The 21,872-nt window shown below is 43.0% G+C and overlaps 1 protein-coding gene across 1 annotated transcript in view; it reads left to right on the plus strand.

Annotated features, from left to right (window-relative positions):
• AGBL1 (ATP/GTP binding protein-like 1) overlaps nucleotides 1–21,872 on the plus strand; it is a 369,489-nt gene that overhangs the window by 182,649 nt on the left and 164,968 nt on the right. The window contains 1 exon segment of the mRNA XM_009335232.1: nucleotides 8,530–8,710. Within this exon segment, the coding sequence (XP_009333507.1) occupies nucleotides 8,530–8,710 (181 nt within the window).

Genomic DNA, 21,872 nt, shown 5'->3' on the forward strand with positions numbered 1-21,872 from the left:
CTGTCCATCTGCTGCCCTTCATTTCTGCAGAGAAGCTATTAATGCCATCCACAGAGCTGGAGACATGGCTGAAGGGCAGCTCATGCCTCAGAATTCACAGCTCAGTGATGCTCTCTGGCTAGGAATGTAACTAGGAAGTGCAGAGTTGTTGCTCTTACAATGTTGAAATGTGCCTTGCAAATGAGATAGATGGGCTGTGAGTGAGTAGTGGATATATAGAATGAAACGTGAAAGTAAGGGGTGAAAATATTGCTGTTTTGGAGCTGAAGCCTTATTAAAGTCCTGTCTGTCCTATTTGGGCAAATTCTTTCTAAAGTACCATGTGTCACCAAAATCCCATTAAACTGCCACATAAATTATCAGAGTTTCCTTTTTCCATCACTGTGGATTACCCAGGGAGATATTTTTATGACAATGGAAGCTTTTTCCGTCTGTTCCCCCTGCCTGATTTCATTTCAGATGAAATCCTTCTCGCAAAAGAGCCCATGGATTTCATAGCTGTGTGGATCTCTGCACTCTGCCTGTACAGCAGTTATCCTGCAGGTCTCTGCTGCGCTTATCTCCTGCCTGCAGCTTCTTTTAGGCATGGGACAGTTTAGGGCAATGCTGCCACTTCTCTAATCGTACTGAGAACATTGTACAGTGTGTTTTGATGGATCTCTGCTCCAGTGTCTTCCAGTCTTCTGAGCATCCACAGACTGGTTCTTCTCTCAGGCCAGTGTTGTTATCTTCATACAAAAAACCCAGAAGGTGAGAGAGTCACATACGTACTTAACTTGAAAATACTTCTTTTTCTACTTGCCATGTCTCAGAGGTCTTGCATCTCTGCAAGGCAGTCTACGTTTTTCCCATGCTGGCTGAAAAACCTATGGATTGATGGTCAGGCCATGGCAGTACAAAATACTTGAGTATCTGAAATTGCCTGCTGCCATAGAACAAATTAAGGCTGTAATGTGCGTGTTATAGAAGCAGGGGATGATAGATCCTTGCCTGCCTTTGACAGATAATCTGGATCTCCCTACCTCAGCTAGCTAGATAATCTGTTGGGAGGACTCTTGGAGCCGATCTTAGTGTTTGCTTCTCACCCCTTTCAAAGGGTGCATGTGCAAAAGCTGAGAACCAGTAGACTTAAGGATAATAGAGGGTCTTTGGAAGATAATTACTAATGAAAGGAATCCCAGTAATTATATTACTCCAATCTTAAAGTGGTAGGACTGTCACTAACAGAGCAGGCAAGACAACTTTCCATAAATATTTCTGATCTGTATGTGGGAAGAAGCCCAAATGACGTCAAAATATCATGATGAAGAATTTCTGATCAGTTGCTAACTAGTGGCTAATGTTTAAAATATTTTAAACAAGTGGCTAACATTAAGTAGTAAGCAGACACCTTGCATCAGAGATCAAAGGAGATGGCTGAGGTGCCCTGTGGACTAGAATAGTGATTCCAGCAGCTCTTGGAACACAGAAGTAATTCCAGAGGACTAGAGGGGGACCTTGGACCAAATTTCTGAAGGGGTAGCTAGAACGACCTATGTAGCTATAGGCCTCATACTGACACTGTTCTGGGCATTGTAGTGGAGTGGCTTGATGCGGGACTTTATGAGTAAGGACCTAGCAGAAGGTACAGTAAATATGCGGGCACACCAGTGAAGGCAGTCAAGTCACTACAGATTGGCTTAGCTGACAGACAGTAGCTTGCAACCCAGTCCCAGTGGACAGTGAGAACAACTGATTGCTATCTATTTTTATAGCAGCCTTTTGCAATTTAAAGGTTATCTTCTTCCTCTCTGTTCATCTTTCCTTTCCGAGTTTAAAATCCATTTTCCCCAATTTTTCTTCGTAAGTTATGACGTCCGAACCTTTTATCATTCTTAATGACCTCCAGTTTTTATCAAATTCATTTTTAAACTATGGTGGCCAGCAGTAGGCACAGCACTCCAGCTAGTTGTTTCTGCTCACTGGGTTGAGCAGCACAAAGTAACAACGTTCCTCGTCTTAGCTGTCACGTTGCCTGTTAGTACATCCCAGGAGAGCTGCCATTCTTGGAACTGCTTTGCAACTCTAACTCATCCGCTATAATCCCCTGATCTTTTTGGCAGTACGTCTTCCTAACCAGCTGTCCCCCATCTTGATTTTATTCCCTTGGAATCTGAGGGGGGCAGTGAGACCTGCCAGGAGCCCGCAGCTCACACGACAGCAGCTGACGAGACCTGAGCGGGGCCAGGAGCAACGGCGGGAGAACTAAAGGCGGTGTAACCGACACTAGCCCTCAGTCCCAAGGCGAGCAGCTCCGGTGCTGGCACGATCCACAGCAGAGTGCTCCAGTGCGGTGTACAGGGATGTTTTCTGAACCGGGGAAACCTCAGGGGAGCGGAGAGACACGCCGGGAGCCCACAGCTCAGGCGGCAGTGGCTGAGGAGACCTGGGCAGGGCAGGAGCGATGGTGGCCAACCCTCCCCCACCCCCGGACACACACACACCTCCCACCTATAAAAGAAACCCCTGGGGAGCGGTAGTGACCAGAGCGGGCAAACACGGCATCGCCTGGCAGTTGGCATAGGAAGGGCTCTAACTCTGCCGGCTCGACCAGGGAACAATGGTATGCGCCCGGCAGAAGGCCGTGTCCTCTCTAATCTCTGCACCCACCACGACTGACGCAGCTTCCCAGACAGAGCTCCGACGGGAACACGCTGCCAGGCAGGTGTCAGGCTGCGGGGAGTGCCCTGCTCTCACGCCAGTACCGGGCGGCAGCAGTGAGCACGCCTGTTGCAGCTGCACCTGGGTAGAGGAACTCCTCCGCTTAGTGACAGAGCTCCGGGAGGAGGTAAACGCAAGGTAGCTTGTTTGTCATCAGTCTAATAAGGTAGCTGCACTGTAGCAGCTACATCATTTCACTTTTGAAGCTCAATGCTATCCAAGCAGTTCAGAGGACATGCAGAGTGAGGTAGGCTATGCCAGTGAATGTTGAGTTGGCATATCCAAAACGGATCGTAATGCAGTGGTTGGAAATTTCAGGTAGACTAATTCAGATGCACACACTTAAGATGGGGATGTTAGTTATAAACTGAAACAATTTGGAAAGGGTTATAGTAGATTTTCCATGGGTGCAAGTTCCAAAAATAAGATTCGGTTGTTCCCCAATCTTCCACAAGAGTTACGCTTTGATTTGAACAGGAACTAGTTCACATGGGTTTCCTTTGGCTTCAGTCGTACGGAAGGTCACACTAAATAACGGTAGTGGTTCCTGCTGCCTTCAGAGTTTGGGATTTTGGAGTCTGCCCCAAAATGGGCTCGACAACTTGCTTACAAATTTCCTGGAGTTAAAAACCAGTGGTAGTACGATGTCAAGCTGCATCAAGGCTGAGCAGTCTGTACCCGTATTCAGCTCCCTGATCATCTCTGATTCAGAGGTGAATGAATTCATAAAACACATGCACAAAAGGAGGTTGCCAAGCAACTTGGAGCCTGAAACTCCCCCACCAAGCTATGAAGGTAGAGAACAGGCAGCCATGGTAATTTGTAATATTCACTTCTTTGCCACAGGTAACAGTAATAATTCATATAATATAGATCTATTTAAGAAAGGAATAGCTCATTGATAATTCTGGAAAACAACAGCTGGTCCTGCCAGGCTGTGTATTTTGCCTCTGTCTTAAGATGTATCTGCTTTTGGAGCATTTAGCCAAAAACAGGGTCAGTAAGGAGACAGCAGTGTTGGGGTAGGGGGAGATGAGGGGTGAAAAGAATTATTACATCTTAAGACAACTGAAACACTGACAACTAGAGGAAAAGTTTTAGGAGGGGAGTAAAGTGGCTGACACAGATTCTGCCTCAGAGCAGTCTCATGTTTTCTGTGATCTCAGTATTTGATGTTTTTTGCAAACATACTTTAATATATTTATTGTACCTCACACCATATCCTGTCTTCTCTCTGGCTTTGCGTAACTATGCAGCCTTGGGCATATCAGATGTATCCAGGACAGGATGCAGCCGTGAGACACATGGAAGAGCTACGTAACGGTGCTCCTGTTTACCCGTCATTTGACTCACATAATACCTTATAGGGGCCACAGCTAATTAAGTTGGAAGGGAGAGTTTAGCTTTCTTGGTTTCTGTCTATTATGTCCTGGGGTAAACTTGACCCTTTGATTTGTGTAATGCTCGTGATAAAGTCATGCTTTATTTAGGCATAAGGGGAAGAAAAAAAAAAAAAAATCTGTGTCATAATGGCCCTGGGCTTGGGATAAAGGGAAGAGAGGTAAGCAGAAGCACAGCCAGAAAAATTCCAGTCAAGACCTGGATCTAGGTTGAATTTCTCACATGCTGTGTGTATAATTCCCTTTGACTCCTTATAAAATCCTAGCTCTGTGTTGTATCAATGCCCTGTCCCTTTACAAATGGCATAGCTCAAGTCTCAGCTTGAAATAATTTAGAACATCAGCCCAGGTCAGGGCATCTGGAACTGCATTTCATTTCCTTTCTGTGCTCCTCTTGATGAGGGACACTGCTGTGTTAATGGGGTTTTGTTCATTTCTTTCAGGCTGCTCTTTCCCCAACTGATGTCACGATTAGTGACATCAAAGTCACCTCTTAGTGAACCTTGGTGATGACATGACTAGAGGAGGATTCTTATAACAAGCAGGAGATTAAGCAGCAAGTTAGCAGTACTGGAAGAACAAAGCTTTTATTTTCATGTATATATCCACAGTCGAAATGAGTGAAAAGAAGGGGAGGTGGGAAGTAGGTGATACATTAGTAGAACTATTACTCAAAGGGGTTTTGCTCAGTTTTGTAAGAGGAATCAGTGATGCTTTAATCTCTCACCTCAGGTATTGTTGGTGCCACGTTATATTCTGGGCATGTCAAAATGTAACACAGTGTAACGAGACATGATCTGTTGGATAAGGCTTTATGTAGCATGAAAAGGTTCCTCTGCTTTCTCTTTTTATTATTTACATTCCCAGAGAAGGTTATGTGTCATGTGGGCTTTGCAGAGATAAATGGCTAACATGAGCTTTCTGGCAGCTTCCCCAGAACTTGGGGAGGATTTTGCCTAAGTGTTGGTCTGAGGATTTTGAAGACTCAAGCTCAGTTCTGGGCCTGGAAGGAGGTATATGCGAACTTGTGGTTGTGTGTCCTGAAGATAGGTTTGGTGGGGCACAGGAGGTAGTCACAAGGGGCTCTGAAATAGCACAGAGGAAGGACAGTCGGGCAACAGTGTAAACCAGTAAGTTATGCTGGGTAGTGCTGAGGTGGTCTGGTCAGGACGGCAGTCATGGGGGCACTGGAAGTCGGGAATGAAGTGAAGCAGCTGAACTGCAGTGCAGACATCTTGACCGCTGCCTATCAGTGGGAGTGCCGAGCATGACCGGCCAGTGCTGCTGTCCACTACTTTCATGAGCTCTAATGTTTATCGCAGTAATCACAACAATTTCAAGGCAGATAAGTAACTGGATATGCTGTAAAGCATAGGATTGAGTGACTCCTGCTTGCCACAGAGTTAAATCTTTGTTTCCCAGGTGTTTCAAGGGTAGCAAGTTTTATGGCCCTTTCATCAGCTCTTTGCTCTATTTGCTGCTTCATTAGTCTTCACACTGGGTGCAGTCTGGGGGAGCACAGCATTTGGATATGGGATTTGGCTGTGATGGCTTCCGTGAAAGAACAGGCAGTTAAGCTCTGTGGTTTGCCTGCTGGTACGTACCCTTGTTATGACTTTCTTGTGGATGGGATGTCAGAGCTGTGGATGTGCTTGTCAGGAGGGGAGCTTTTAAAGGAAGCTTTAACTGACTTCCTTGGCTGGAGCTACAGGCTGTGGGTCTGGTCTCTCTCTGTGCCCCCCCCCCCCATTTCCTGGGGTTTAAGATCTGGAAACTCCATAAGCTTTTCTGACGTTGAACCTAAGTAAGACAAGCTTGACTTTGATCAGCCTTGAGAGGAAGAACAGAACTCAGGTCTCTGCTAGTCCCATGCTATTTGTAATTAGCAGAATTATGGCAAACTTTCCTGTGTTTCTGAGATGAGAAAGCCCTTGCTTAGAGTTTCTTTTTTTTTTTCTTTTCTTATTTTGACTGAGGAAAGAACCTCTCAATTAAGATGCTGTGCTCTCTCCCAGTATAGGGAAGAGGTAAGAGTTGTTAAAGCTGTATTCATCAATTGCAAAAGCGAACACATTTTATTTTGCTTTGTGCTATTTACAGCTGTTGTCCATGAGGAGTCCTCAAGAGCCTCATTCTCAGCTACAACAGCACAGTCCCATAAGTTTAGCTCAGCAATGATTCTACAAAACAGCACTAAATCATGGTGATGGAAGAAAGAAGAAAATGTTTGGAAATGGCAAAATGCTTTGTGAAAGCTAGTTTTTGCTTGTTGCTATTTTAAAGCATTACTAAAGTAGACTGTAATCACAACTAGCTGGAGTGGGGTAGAAATTGTGTACTCTAATTGGGGGGGGAGGGGGGGCGGAAATCAGAATGGCTAGTTATTCTGCAGGAGCTAAAGGAATATTTTGCAATCCATAAGTGCCTCAGGCACTTATATATACACATTGATCAAAATATACTAACCTCGCAGTAAGGTAAGGTATAAGAATGATAAACGACTAATATATGGCTATTCAGAAACAGAATTCCAGTTGCTTTGCTGGACCAGAATATAATTGCTTTATGAGCTCTTTGAGCTGAGAGTGCAGTTCACTCTTCTGGTGCCCACCAACTGCTTCAGAGGAAGGCGTGGAAGTGGGGAGGTGTGGAGGGGGATTGTTTCCAAACCTTAGTCTGCACCCCTGAAATATGTAACTAAATTGTACTGTAATGCACATAGTGAGCAGAACTATACAGAATATACAGTTAAGATGAAGAATTAGTGCTTATTCCTTCTTTGACTGTGAAATGAGAAATTTCACCTGTATTCTTTGTTTTGTCGGACAAATCACTAAACAGCTCTTTAATAACACCTATATTTTTCAGCATGGAGTTCTACCTCCCTATTTCACGTTAATTGATGAATGATTTGTAAAACATTTGGAAACTGAAGGACAGCTTTGGGAGCTAAGGGCGAAGGCGTATATCTTGCTAATTCAGCATTTGTTTACAATGGCACTCAGCTGATGCCTTTGGTTTTGTTTTCTGTCCCGTTACCGCTCCCAAGCCTGTCAGTTGGGGTCCCTCAATTCACGCAAGGGAACAGAGCCTGAGCTCTGACGTTGCCTGATAGAGCAGGACAAACCTATCCTGGCACCGTTGTGATGCCCTGACAGGTAACGGTTTCCACTAAAGTAAATCTGTCAGGTTGACTTGTGAAAACGGCCTGAGATTGTGAATGCTCACAAAATGATCATTTTAAGACAGATAATTGCTTTGTCTTCCCTTTATTTTCTGTGCCTGGCAGGTGTCTCCCTCTGCCTTCTCCTGTTTCCTTGGCCCATCCGTGGGGTATGCTCAGCACAGATGGGATCTTCAAAGAATCTGGTCTTTTCTAAGCATATGTATACTGAGAGTATTTTGGAGACTTATAACTAGACCAAATGTGGGTACTTTTTCACAGGAACAGCAAATAACATAACTGATAACACGGAAAATTTCTCTGTCAAGTTGTTACTTTGAAACAGGTTCAGTAGAGCCTATCAATGAATGGTTTAGTAAGATTTTGATTCTTTTTTTTTTAAAAGCAGCCCCCCAAACCCTCTCCCCTCCCCTAAATTCCCACAGCTTATGTCTCCCATGCCAAGCATATTGCTAGAAACAGCTGAACTCTTCTAGTTGCAACTTCTGAAAATCAGAAGTTTGCAAATCTGAGTGTGCGCCTATATTACATGAAACTGAAAACTGTCCACCAAAAGTAACAGCCTGTCTTAGCTATGCACATTGTTATTTCTACCTTTTGTTGGATGAATATGAAATGATGGTTAGTTTTGAGTACTCCTGCAGCTTATCTGGGTAACATATTCATGTATTTTCTTTAATTACATCAGTTTAACTTGATTAGTTATGATTCTAACCCTACAACACAGGTTACTGCCAGAGATCAGACAGCTTGCATGTCCTTGGAGCCCTTACAGGTGGACGCATCTGCTTAGAGATTTAAAAAGTTCTAAACTGTTAATGGTGAAATACTGAAAGTGGAGCAGGGCCTTAGAAAATTAAATAATTTCTGGCTGCCTTTTAAACCTTAGTGAAGTTTGATAGGGTCAAACTTTCAAGAATTGCCAGAAAATATGCTGGTGCCAATTTGAGAGGCAATAATCTGCACATGCAAAATGCCCTCTAATGGTACACGTAAATCTATGTAAGGTATCACAGAATAAACAAGCAAAGGGATGGGGATGAAATTAACACGTGCTGGTTCTGAGGACCAAACTTGGGATCAATTGGCAATCAGCACCTTCAGGAAATGCCTGGACTACTTGGGGATGTATTTTCCCTCAAATATGACTTGGGTTGTTATCTCAGTTAAAAAGGAATAAAACCCACTTGCAAAAATATTATTCAAAGAGAAGTCCTGTCTAGGTTTTTTTGCTTTATTTTACAGACAATCGTCCTTATGTGTTTCTAATGGCCCGTGTTCACCCTGGTGAAAGCAATGCCAGCTGGGTAATGAAGGGGACCCTGGAGTTCCTTGTGAGCAGTGATCCTATTGCTGATCTCCTGCGGAATTGTTTTGTTTTCAAGATTGTCCCCATGCTTAATCCTGATGGAGTCATCAATGGCAAGTGAGTTGTGACATGTACTTATTCTGGGGTTTTGCTGTGTTTGTCTGCAGGCTCTACCCCTGTGCACCTAGCAGGTCTTGTCTTCAATGTTTTGGGTCAGCAGAATTCCCTTTGCATTGTGTTTCATTCATCCTGTTATCAATCCTATGTAGAAAATATGAATCTGAGATACAGCCCAGTGTGCTGTCTTGCATTTGTCAGATGTACGTGATTCTGTACTGTGTGTGGCCATAAGATTTCTCAGCTGCCTAGATGGGGTATTAGTGGTGCCAGAGAAACTGGATCTTTCTTGCTAAATGGAGATCTATCTAGTCTGCTAAATCAGCAGGGCAGACTTCACCTGCAAGACAGATATGCTTGGGAATAACTGGCTTTAATTAATGCTTTGTATAGCCTGGTGGGGGGGAAGATGAGTAAGGATCTATTAAATTTTCACATTTTCATGGAAATATTTCCCTATAGTGAAGCTCTCTCCTTCTCCCACCTCCTTTTCAATCTTCCCTCCCACATTTCATAAGAGATACTGAATCTGAGCCTGGAAAATACTGATTCCTTTTTGCGTTATTTGCCTTTACACCATCCCTGCCCACCCACACTAACTTGTCTTCCCTCTCCCTGTTCACGACTGGAAAAAGTACAACTCTGCTTCTAATATGTTAACATGAAATAAATATTGCTATGCAGCCAGTGAAAGAGGAATTCCCTTTGAAGGCTTGAAGAGTCCACTAAGGTAAGGTAGGCTTGCGCTTTGCTGGAAAAAATCTTCAGTGTCTCTGCAGACAGTGGAGTTTGTTCACTTCATTGGGTGTTTGTGGAGCGGCTGTAAGTTGGTAACGGTCAGTCCTGTCTCTGATGCAGGGGCAGGACGTTATGATCACATCCCACCAGCAGCTGGCGAGTTGTGTGTTTTGACCTGGCGATAAGGGCTTGCAGGTTTTGGCAACAACTGTGTCCCCTGGCTTGTTGCAGTGGAACACGTGACAAATCTCGAAGCTGAAAGATGGGCTTAGACAAGCGCTGAAACATGTAGCAAAGTGTAGAGGAACAGCTTTTTTTAAGCTACGTTCTCCTGTCTGCTTTTGCGTCAGGCTGTGCAGATCGAGTGCTGCAGAAACAGAAGAACAATCCTAGGCCACAACTGAGTCGAGTTTGTTTGGTTCTAAAGGAATTCATTTCAGTTTGGGGCGAGGGCTTCAGCAGAGAGCAGCTTGGGCTTTTCTGACAGTCTCTCGTCCGTGACTATGAACAGTCGTAGCTTTTGTGCTGCTACAGTCCCCAGGACTTGAGCGTATCAGTAGTCTGGGAGGACTGTTCGGAGTAGCTGGATACTGCCCCAGAGTATTCGAAGCCTCTGCTGGCACCAAATGCTTCCTTGATCCTTCCAGACAGCAGAAGCAAAAAAAGAAAGGTTGTGGCTTTTGTCCCCCCTTTCTTTTTTTCCTTTCACTGCACTTAATTAAAGTTTCCAGCAGATGGAGGACTGGAGGGAATGTCTGACCTTTTTTCTCCAGCTGTCAGGAGTGAGTGTAGCAGAGGAGGGGCCCTCAGGAGGGAGGACGTGGCTCTCGGTGACACCTGCATGAAGTGTACTGCCTGAGCCCGTGTGACACGGGAAGGTGTTCTGCCTTCCCTAGTGCAGATGAGCTTAAACTGTAGTTAAATCTGGTGATGAGTGAAAAAGTTTGGTAAGCCTTGCATGTGGGGTAGGAGCAGGGGAACAGGGACTTGGCCGTGGCTCTGTTACTGATCATGAGGCCTGGGAAAGGGAGAGAAACATTTCTTTATGCTTTAATTTAAATACTTTTATCCTGTGAAGCCTCCTGTGGCCCAGATATTCTTCTTGTTTCTTCCCATGTGCTTTTTTAGTAGACTTGGGTCCTTCTACACTGAAAGAAATGCTTCTGTTCTGGGCCTCGGGTTTACTGGTGGTCTGCTGGAGATAACCATGCGTGTCGGAGAAGGCGTGGTTATCTTTCAGGCCCTTAATGTCCATATGTGCACATGCAGATTTATTTGGCTACTTAATGTTCCACCTTGTCCAGGTTTAAATGCTCTAGTAAACTCTTATCTTTCAAGTCAGTGTTACGAGGGAAACTTTTCTGAGGAAGCTGGTCTATAGCCCATCATTGACCATAGTATTTGTAAGAAGATACTTGCTAAATATTTCTTACTTCTCTAAAACCCATTTCACAACCCATTTCATGAAGCGACTTCTTTGCCCTGGGATTCACAATCCCTTTTGTGGAAGTCCCACCGGGTATCCCCAAACAGACTGCTAGAGTGCCTGGTGTTCCCTCTGCCAACATCCCAACCTGCTGTTCTTTTCTAGTTTTATACAAGTTGTTGTGCTCTCACACCTTCCCCCTGCGAGGACTGGACATACTGAATGCATCAAATCCACTATCCAGGCCAACAAGTATCTTGGCTCTGTGCTGGACACTGGGAATACCTACATGTGGTAACCAGCGATCTTACCTCTTACTGTGAAACAAGGATTTCTTCTGTTTCAGTGCCTCTGTTGCTTTCGTCTTGGTATCTCAATATCTTTCTTTAAGAAAGAGTTGGATTCTTTTTTGTTGACGGTGCTTTGAATCTCCTTACTCTCCCTCCTCCCCAGCCCTGCGTGCTGGGGTGTGCATAACGCTTCCCTGTCCGTCGCAGAGGCGAATGCCAATGCGTGGTTACAAAGGATTTCTTCCAGCAGCCCAGCTGTGCCCCTTCCCCAGCTGGCTCCCTGCCGCGGGCGCAGCCCAGCGGAAGAGCACTCATCCCAGCAGGGTACCACACGATCATGCTTTGGGAGCCTTGTGCAGCAACAAGACGATCAGGGCCTTGGTATTTGCTTTGGTTAATGTGATCTGAAAGTTACATGCGGAGAATGTTCCTCTAACACAGATAGGACTGCAGTAATGCGATTATGCTCCGGCTGTGTGTGGCTGAGCTGGGAAGCAGCTATCCACCCTCCCTTTCACTTCAGTCAGTGCTCTGAGAATCCGTTCCTGTCTGTCAGCGATGGAGAGACTTGCAGCCCTGTCACTGATGCTAAATGAAGGTAGTGGTGATGCAAGTGTGCATGTACGAGTGGGGTTGTCATCACATAAAAATATAGATCACTACCAAATATTGCAGCTAATTTGACTTTGTTCAATCCGGAGAGAATTGGTGAGCAATTGTGTTGCTATGTGTGGCTGAGTGTTTTGTTCCACCCTGAACAGCAGTCAGATGTAGGGTTTGTCAAATAATATTCAGCTGATCTGATAATGGCTATATATTTTAAATTAAATAATAGATACTGCTCTTCATAAAGTTCATCTTACGCTTTCTGTCAGACACTGGCTTTTGACCACTGCTGGTGATGGGATGCTGCCTCATATAGACCTGTGGTCTGACCTGATATGGTTATTTGTATGTTTTAATTTTGTTTCTTTCGATATAAATTACAAGGAAAAAACAGTCTTAATCTCCAAGAGCAAGAGTGTAAGTCAGTCTGAAGTGACAGCCATATTAAACTACTTAACAGAAAGTGTCCTTGCAGGCTGACTTCATTTTGCACAAGTTGTGCTGTGAGAATCCAAAGTAGTAAGTGTTGTTTGGTCTTACGGCTCTCTACCTTCACTTATACCTCTATCCCCTTTTTAAACTACATCATAGTAAAATAGGAAAGCTTTACAAGGAATTAATCTCTATTAAGTGTTGGGGAATCCATGAAGAAGAGTACCACTTTCATCAGGAAAGTGATATAAAATGCAGTGGGTGAGTGAGAGACCTGTGCTTTATTCCTGGCTCTGCTACCGACGGACTATGTGACTTTAGTTATTGCCCCCTCCTTTTTACTGAGTTTGCTTCCTTGGAGAATGAGATAACGACATACCATAACCTTTGAGCCGTTTGAAATGAAGACTGAACTATGCATATTAGGAGCGTTTTCTCTTCAGTCTAGATCTGTTACTATTTTAACTATTAAGCTTGTTTTTAACTTGTAGAAAGTGGAAAATATTGTTCTTGGAAAACTCTAGATTTACTAGGAATGGTGTGGAGTAGCCTTTAGTGAAACTTTTTGAATTGCTTTAAAAAAATGTTCATCTGTTCAAGTGAAATCTTTGTACCCTGAAACTAGATCTATTATAGGCACAGCTGTGTAAAATCCTGACAACAGGGTTCAGTAAAGGAATTTGTATAAAGCTTAATTATGGCGGCACGAAAGAGGGTTTTATAAAGAAACAGAACGCTGTTTGCTGTCCACACTGTTCCACATAGACTTGTTACCACACATTCGAGCATCGAGTCGCGTGTGTGCTCACACGTGCCTGTGCACCGCTGCATGTGAACTTGTGATGTGCTCTTATGCTGTCTTTTGTGTACACCGGCTGTGCATCCTCCTGTCAGCAGCCTGCTCATGCAGGTGTTCCCCAGCATCTGCCCAGACCTGCACACCACCTACACACACACCCGGCACTCCCACGTGTGTGCTCCCAGGCACAACATGGTAGTCAACGTTTTGTGGTTTTGGCTGGACTTCTCCAGACACTGCAGTTCTAGATAAATACTGCTATTTATTACACCTAAATTTAGGGTTATTAATTATATCAGTATAACCTAATTTATATCACCATAAACAGCAGTAACAAATGATGCCAAATGCTAACAATGCTTGCCAACTGTGCCTGTTTGAGGGTTTTTTCCTCCCAGTTCCCAGAAGTATTAAATCAAAAATGATCGGCCTTGCCAGATCATTGATCAAGCAAGAAGTGGAAGCTCCTGGGGAAGTGATTTTGTTTTAAAAAATACTTCACGTGCAGACTGCTCAAGGAGCGTCTGTGTATTTTGCATGTTCAGAAATTCTCTTCCCACTCACAAATCCCTAACTGGCCAGTATCGCAGTTCTCTGAGTTCATGTCTCACCTCTACATTGCCACCTTCTTCCTCTTCCTTTACTCCTTTTAACTCTTTCTCCTTTACTCCTTTTACTCTTTCTTCTCTTCCGTCTGCCCTTTTGTCACTCTCCCCTCCCTCCTACTGAATCAAAGAAGCTTTTCAATGAAAAGAACTTGATGCATTTTATAAATGAATTGAACCAATCAGTGGAGATGGGAGCTGGTGAGTCTCTTTTTGCTAAGGGAAGATGAATTTTTGGAAGCGGCATGATTTCTTCAAAGCCACGGGGTAACCATAGTAGCCGTTAGGAAGAGGAAATCCTGATTTGCATTTTGGATTATAGCCATGGACTATTCTTTATCTGGTTTTAAAACACCCTGTTCCCTCCTGCACCTGCCCTCCCACAACACAGGCTGAGTAAGCTTTTCTGCTGTTCAAAGGTAAGGCAGGTGACGTGCTGGGTTTCTTGTCTCTCGATTGACGTTTGCTACCACTTTAGTTAGGCTGTTTATTCCATCTGTTTTACCTACAGGGCTTTGTTCATTACCTCCTCAAATCCACCAAAGAAAAGCTTTACCTCTTGACAATTACTGAAATGGAGAGATAGAAACATTCACTAAAATCCCTCCTAGAACAGGTTTCCTTGGCACACTCTCAAAAGTTACAAAGGGAAAAATGAATGTGCTCCCACATATTCTTTGGAGCCTGATCCTTTGTTTTTTGAAGGACTCTCTTAAGAGGAGGAGTAGAAGCACATTTCTCTCTATGCCCAAAATACACTATTTGTATATATGGCTTTTTTCTCTCCTATATTAATGCTTACTCTCCTGCATTGAGACATTGTATTCTCCAGACAATAAGAGACAGAACTGATCAAGCACAGGAAAAAAGCTAATGGCCAGTCTAAGGAGTCAGTTTATGATCCAGAACTGCATCCTCAAGGATTAAATCTTGAGATGATGTCACACAAAGCTGTACAACTGCAGACATCCCTCCTTTCCTCCCACTCCTCTTCATTGCTTCGCTCTGGTCAGAGGATTGAAGAGGAGTTTAATTCTCAGATTCTAGCCTTGCATAACTAAATTGGTGCCATGCACTCTGCAAACACGCTCCAAAGGCTCTCTTCAGACTACCTAATCTATGATGTGTGTGTGTTTCTCTAAGGACAGTGCAGAGATGTGAGAAGGCTGGGAAAGGAGTGTTTTTGAACTCTGTCATTAATTAATGCAGTGGGAGAGTTTGTCTATAGGAGAGAGAGAGAGGTGCTACAGGATTAGCATGCTGCTGTTCTTTGGCAGACACTGTATGAATCTGTCCCCCGTGTTGTCTTCAGAAGCCCTGCATCTACATTGGCACCACCATGTCAAAAGTAGTTGGGTAGATGAATGTGGAAGCCAAGGTATACTTGGATAAAAGAGCATTTGGTAAAAGATTCAACCCTTACTCAGTTATAATGGCTGTGCTCTCAGCTGCATGTTGTAAGGGGGCATATTTGTGTGCACTAATGCTTTCCTCAATACCTCAGAGGGGAGGAAAATGCTAGTTCTGGGAGCACCTGTACTGGCTTGGTATGTGGCTCTGGGAAGTGCACATGAAATGTGGGCTAACTTCCCCCAAGCGGAGTAGAAGTTTTCTCAGTTATTTGCTGCTTTGGTGCCTCAGGTGTTGTTTCTGTTGCCCTCCTGTAAGAGGGCAGTGATGGATTTGGGAGCTTAGGGTAGCAAATGTGGCTTGTGCGTGCACAGCCTGAGGTAAAATATTAGCTGCAGCATTCCTCACCTCTCATCTCTGCAAGCTGTTCCTTGGTGGAGCCAGAAGTGGGGTCTGGCCCTCCACCATGCACTTCTCTGAGCACCTCTCTGTGCTGTGCGAGGTGCCCCAGTTTCAACCAAGGCCCTTTGTGCTGTGCTGATGTGATAGCCCATCCTTGGCTCTCCTTCTGTGATAAACATCCGTCTGCAGTCAGCTGCACCCCAGGACTCTCCCTTCTGACAGTGCTTCCAATGCAGTATTGTTTATTCCTTCCTTTATCAGCTGGAGCTGCCGGGCCCCCTGAGTTATTAGCTCTATTCATTCATTGTCAGTGTTTCCTCCTTCGTAAATATGCCCCCATACGTCTTTGCTCCTGAGGAATATGCTTTCTCTTCTATTTACTGCTTTTCCCAGGCCCCCATCTCCTCATTGCCACCCTGTGGCCCAATAACAGCCAAGGAGATAAATAAGCTGCATAACTCTTCTCAGCTATTATTTTTGCTGTTGTTGTTGTTGCCCTGCATGGTAATATATATAATAACAAGGAAACAAATCTTATTACTAAAGTAATTACAATAAATAAAAAGCCGAGGGGGGAGATGAAGGAAGGGTCTGTCGGGGGAGTGATTGCGGTAGGATTTTTTTAAAATTTAATTTACTCGAGATGTTCTCTGCCACTTTGTTGATACCCTGCTGAGGGGGGCTGTGACTAATTAGCAGCAAGCTGTTGTTCTAACACCCTCACCTAATTTATTGTGTGGCTGAGTCTCTAAAACAGGAGCCTGTGTGATATCATTGTCTATGGGACTTGGCACCAGCCTCGTGTCAGTGGTTGGCTTTATTGCTTGGTGTTTTTGTTTCCCAGAAGCTGAATAGCTGAAATTTTGGGTGCTTTGCTGTCGTTCCTTTTATCTTCCAGCATATTCTATGGGCTTCCAGGAGTTTGGGCCAGAGAGTACACTTAATCTATTGCATTAGAACTGCTTGTCCCAGTGTCCAGCCGAATAACAGACCAACACAACTGCTAGTTTTTGACAAATTGCCCAGAGAGCTGCATCACCCTCTGTGTGCTTTGGTAGAGAACAAAAAAGACCCAGCACTAGAAAGTCTGGTATGGACAGGGTCTAGGGTTTGTTAAACTCTGAAGTCTAGGACCTTGTTCTGCTTGCAGGTTTCTTATGAAAGTACCATATTGTTGCTTGCCAGTAGAATGGAGATTACAGTACCGTCTGTCTGCTAAATGGTCGTGAAAACTAATTAGTTAATGGCCGTATTAAGAACTGGAAGGATTTAATGCATTGTCCCTTGTTTCATTAGTCTTCCAGTTGCCAATTGCAAAAGCATGTGAAGTCTTTGTAAAGCTCTGAAACAATAAAGGTACCCCATGAGTTGAGTGCATCTCCCTTGGCTCTTTCATACCAAATGTATGCTGGTGATGCAAGGTCACCTGGGAATTTCACTACAAAAATCACTTGATGTGGGCTCAGTGATATTACTGTCTTGGACTACTAAACTCTTAAGCTTTTAGCTTTGGAAATTATTTCATTTTAGATAGGTACTACCTTGTATTTTTCAAGTTAGTGTGAATATTAGCTATGAACATGATGTTCCACAGGCTCAGAAAGGAATCCTTTTGTTCTGCATTTGTGTCTATTTTCCTGACTGATGATGGGCATTCATAATCAGATGTGTGCACTCCTTTGAAGACATTTCCAGGAGCCAGGAGACTGGTGTATGAAGCTTAGCTTTTAGTAAAGTTAATGAGAAGATTGAATTATATTATTATTCTTGTTAGCTTGCTGTGTATCATTATCCCTTTTGTTTGTTATTATGCTTATTTGAGTCCCCTTTGTGGTATATTATTCCCATAACAATTGTGCCTGTGCTAGGCTCCGTATAGTGACAGGCAAGGAGCAGCTGGTCCCTTGTTAAGAACTGATACGTTAGTGGCACAGCCTATGCATTAGGATTGGTGAGAATGAGAAGGACGCTGCGCTGTTGGCTCTCGTGCAGCCTGATCCATCTTCTCAGCCCTGGCCACGTGATGCACTTCGTGGAGGTGTGAGCTTTGTAGTTACAGCGCTCTTTCAGTATTACATCCTGGGATAGGGAAAGCATCCTGCTGCAATGACTTCTACAACAACCTGATGAAGCTTTGTGAAGGATACCTCAGTATCATCAACACAGGAACTGGAGAATTGTATTAAAAATCAGGAATCTCTTTATACCTTCTTGGAATTTGCAGGAGGTATGTGCAAACCTTGACCCAGCTTGCCGCATAGGTAAACCTACACTGAGAAATATTATAATTATTGCTGAACTTGGATTTTGCTTCTTACCTGATTGTGGTAGGCATCAATTACTGATATCAAAGTTGAATATTTTGGAGATGAGCTAATGTCATGAGTAAAGGGGCTGTTTTGGTCACCCATCTCAAGAGCAAGTCTGCTTATTCAAGTTAATGCTTATTGGAAGCTACAGATTCAGAGCTGGAGTGGTTATTCATAGGATGGGGAAAGAGAAGTCCACAAAATGAAATTGTTAAAACTTCACTTTTATAGATGCAGTGAAGAATGTCCAATACTTTACTGCAATATCCACACTACCTGGAAAGCTGAAATTGCCTGGGAAAGAAGGTTATTGTCTCTTGTAATATACCTTCGTATATTACACTGTGTAATAAATCAGGCAGTATTTCTTTTGCCCTGAAAACTGGACATCCCTGGAGTTCCAAGTGACATTTCGCGTTTTATATGACCGCTCAGTCCATTTTAAGTATTAAAACACATCATTTTTTGTGAAATATGCACATAAATGCTTCTTTTTTAAAGCCTATGAATAAAAAAATCCGAAGCTTAGTTACGCAAGTATAAAGCTGCTTTTCCATGATTTTGCTTTAAAAAATTGTGTTGGATTAGCTTTGTGTTTTGTCTAGTGTTGTTCTTTAACATTTTTATTATTTCTGTATTTCTCTCTCACTTTTCCCTCCTCTCTCTTTGGAATCTGTTATTCAAATGTAACAATAAAAGCTGGCTAAGTACTGTGATAGGAGAGGAGATACATAATGGCCTTGGGCTGGAGAAATGGACTGGCAATTGAAAATGGTGTTTGTAGAAATGGGACGAAGAGGCTTATCCACAAAAATAAGCTTCATTTGAAAGCTTACATTTTCAAAATTGCTTGTGCAAAAATGTACCTACAGAGGACCAGCTGAAGTTGAATTGTTCACCTGTGCACATCATTCATATGATTGCACATGTAATTGGGGTAATTACGTGGGCAAATTTTGCTCCAGTGACTTCAACAAATTGCCACCCTAATTTATAAATCCAGCTGAATGTCCCACAGAAGCATCAAGAAAATGAAAACCAGAAAATTGAGTCAATGTTGGAATGACAGAGAGTGAGAAATCAAAAACTCTTCTGCAACCTAACAGGCAGCACTGCTGGGAGTCAGGAAAAAAAAGTGCAGCACAGTTTTAATGCTGCAAAGCAGCTCTGAGTCTTGAAGGGGTAGAGAAACTGAAGAGCTTTTGAAGTCATGTAGCCCAGGTTTGAGCTGAGGGAAAAAAAAAAAAGGGAAAGGCAGAAGGTGAGTTTGGCAGTGAAGAGAGCTCCAGTAATGGTGCACCTTGGGTCTGTGCTTACTGCAAAACTCTGAAGTTAGTATTTGAACACACCCTAACTCAATGATACCGTAACCCTGATAGGGACTCTTGGGTAACTGCGATGATATTTTACTGCATGGGAATAGTGATGATTTATGCTGTAAAATTCTACAGAAATTGTTATGTTCAGAACTGTGTAGAGCTGAGCAGTTTTTCCATGCCCTTTTAGAGTTGGCTTGTTGAATTTCACAGGTGGATGTGTCCTTATATAAAATGGTTATATGTTCCGTCATATCCCATAGGACTCTTCCATGTCTGGGGAAGCAGAACACAGAGAAGAAGTGGTAGTGAACAATATAGTCTACATCCTAATTCACCTTTTGGATTGCTTTCATTTGTCTGCCACAAATGACAAGGACTTAAGGCATAATTATTATAATAGTTGGAGAAAAGCTGCTATATTCTACTGTATATATATTACAGAATGCAAAGAGGAAAAAGGCTTTATTTCTAAATATGTACACATAACAATCCATAATCAGGTCAGTATCTTCATGTGATGCTGGTTTTAGTTGGTTTTGGGTTTTTCTGCCTCTGACCCTTTTCTTAAAGCTCTCTTCCTCCTCCTGTAAAGTTACCGGGCAATAACAAGGTGTGAGTGCAAGGATTCTTTCTAGGTACATCCAATGACAGCATCTCTAGTAGTAGAGTTTCTGTCTCCATCCCCCACGTTCCCCCATTTTTCTCCCAAAATGTTCATCAGCTCAGCTTTTGAAGGAGAAGGAAGTACCAGTTGTCCCAGGGGACACTTGCTCCCACTGAGCACTGCCGAAAGCAGAAATCTGGTTCCCAGTTCTAGCTCTGGTCCATGGTGTCTTCTACCAGCAGTAACAGTGATAACACTAATGAAAACTTACTTCTTGAGGAACATTTCCTGTATTCATTGTCTGTTAGCTAACAAAAGGTCATTAACATAAAAACAAAAGGCAAAGATTAAAAAAGTGATGATTTTTCTGTCTTCCTCGTAATGGTTATGGCACATAAGAGGATGTAAAGTGCAGAGCAGCTGAACACTCATAAACTATTTTAATACCATTTAGAAATGAGAAGAAGCAGGGGAAGAGGCTTATGTAGCAATGTAGTTTATTGCACTAATCAGTCACTTCTACAGAGCACTACCATGGTTTTAAATCCTTGCTCCAGTGACATGAAAAAAATTGGTGGTCTCTCATCCAAGTCTTTAATAGATTTTGGTTGATATCATAGAAATCTCTAGTACCTCATTTAAGTTATCAGTGAATTCTATGCTTAGGTGGATATAATGTTAGGCAAAGCAGATTTGGAATATATCTGTGATAGCAAGGCAGTAATGCAAGGTCTGAAAGTGAAGTAGAAGGAACTATGGGAGATTAAGACTAAGCTATGTTTTACTTAGATGTTTCTTTGGGGTTAGGCCGAGATCTCTGGAAAGGCAGCTGACGCTTTGTGGGTCGAACCATCTGCATGGAATAGCCAAACCTACTGCTGGTTTACCTGTCTAGTATCTCGCTATAAACACGCATAAAGGTTGAATGTGGAAATCCAAAGAGTGAAGGCAGTGGGAGAATAGTTGGTTTTCCCCCTCCCCTCCCCTCCTCCATTTCCCCCTGCATGTTACACAAAGAATTTGCTCTGGAATAAATTCATGTTTGGAGAATACATTGTCTGGTCTTGTGCACGCACTAGTTTTCAAGTGAGGAAGAACGAAGGGGTTTAAATCACAGTAATTTCTGTCTCTTTCACTGACATGCAGGTGAGGGCACCCTTGAACTGTGCAACTTCTCTATCTACCCTTAGACAGATTTGAACAGTATGTAAACCCATCCAGCACACAGTCTGTTCAAAATCAAATAGCTCAAAGCCATTGATATGGACACTTTTGGACTCATAACACTAATACAGCTGGGATTGTAAATAAAAAGGAAAATATTAAGAAAAAGCCTCTGTTGCTGCAAGCAGCAGAAATAATCCAAATCAAGTATATCTTTCCATTACACAGTTTCTTACCAAAACAAAAGCTCAGCTCAGGGCTGTTATTTATAATGAACTGGCTTTGCCAGTGTTCATATCTCTCCCTTTTTTAACTGGTATGTGTCAGTTCGGATTGTGTGTACTGATGATAGCAATTTATTTGTTATCTTTTGTCCCAAAGGGTCTTGAAGTGCCATAACAAACTACCTACTTTACTTTCAGGCGTTGCTTACTGTACCACCTTTGAACTGGTGCGAAGTCGCTCTTTTGTAACCTCTGAACCCATTGCCTCTGAATGCTGGGAGTTTCTGGTTTTAAGCCATCAGGCAGAAGTTGTGGCGACTAGGTCTGCAGCAGATGTTACAAACTACAGAGTGACTTGAAAAGAAATCACTTAGGTGCAATCAAACCCCCTGCTGTTTTGTGGTTTTTTTTCCCGAAGCATTTTATTAATCTTTGAGAAACACATGTGGCAGCTCTGAAACCATAATTTTACTTGCACATTCTCAGATGGGATGATTGGTCCCTAAAGAGCATATATCTAGCAAGCACTAATTCTCCACAAACTAGCTGTGGTGCATGTATGATTCTGTCATTGCTAATTCTTGCTTAAACCTGATGTGAGCCTAAATAAGGAATTTGCTTTGAGGCTTTGCCAAAACCTCTGTGGTCCAAATGATACAGTATTCTATATGTGTAAATGCATATACAATCATGGTAATAGAAGCCATTTTGATCCAGATTGTCAGGATTGAAAGGATGCAGTTGTGGCTGAAAAATACATATGCATTTGCATGCACAATTATTCAAGTTGGGGTTTAGGCATTTAAGTGGCCATTTGTGCTCTCGTTTTCAATGATTATGTTCATCCTGTGGGAATGGATTTGTGCAAATCAGGCACACAAATATGCATATGTT

This window comes from Pygoscelis adeliae, unplaced genomic scaffold, assembly GCF_000699105.1.
Source record: "Pygoscelis adeliae isolate BGI_AS28 unplaced genomic scaffold, ASM69910v1 Scaffold21, whole genome shotgun sequence".
Lineage (NCBI taxonomy): Eukaryota > Metazoa > Chordata > Aves > Sphenisciformes > Spheniscidae > Pygoscelis > Pygoscelis adeliae.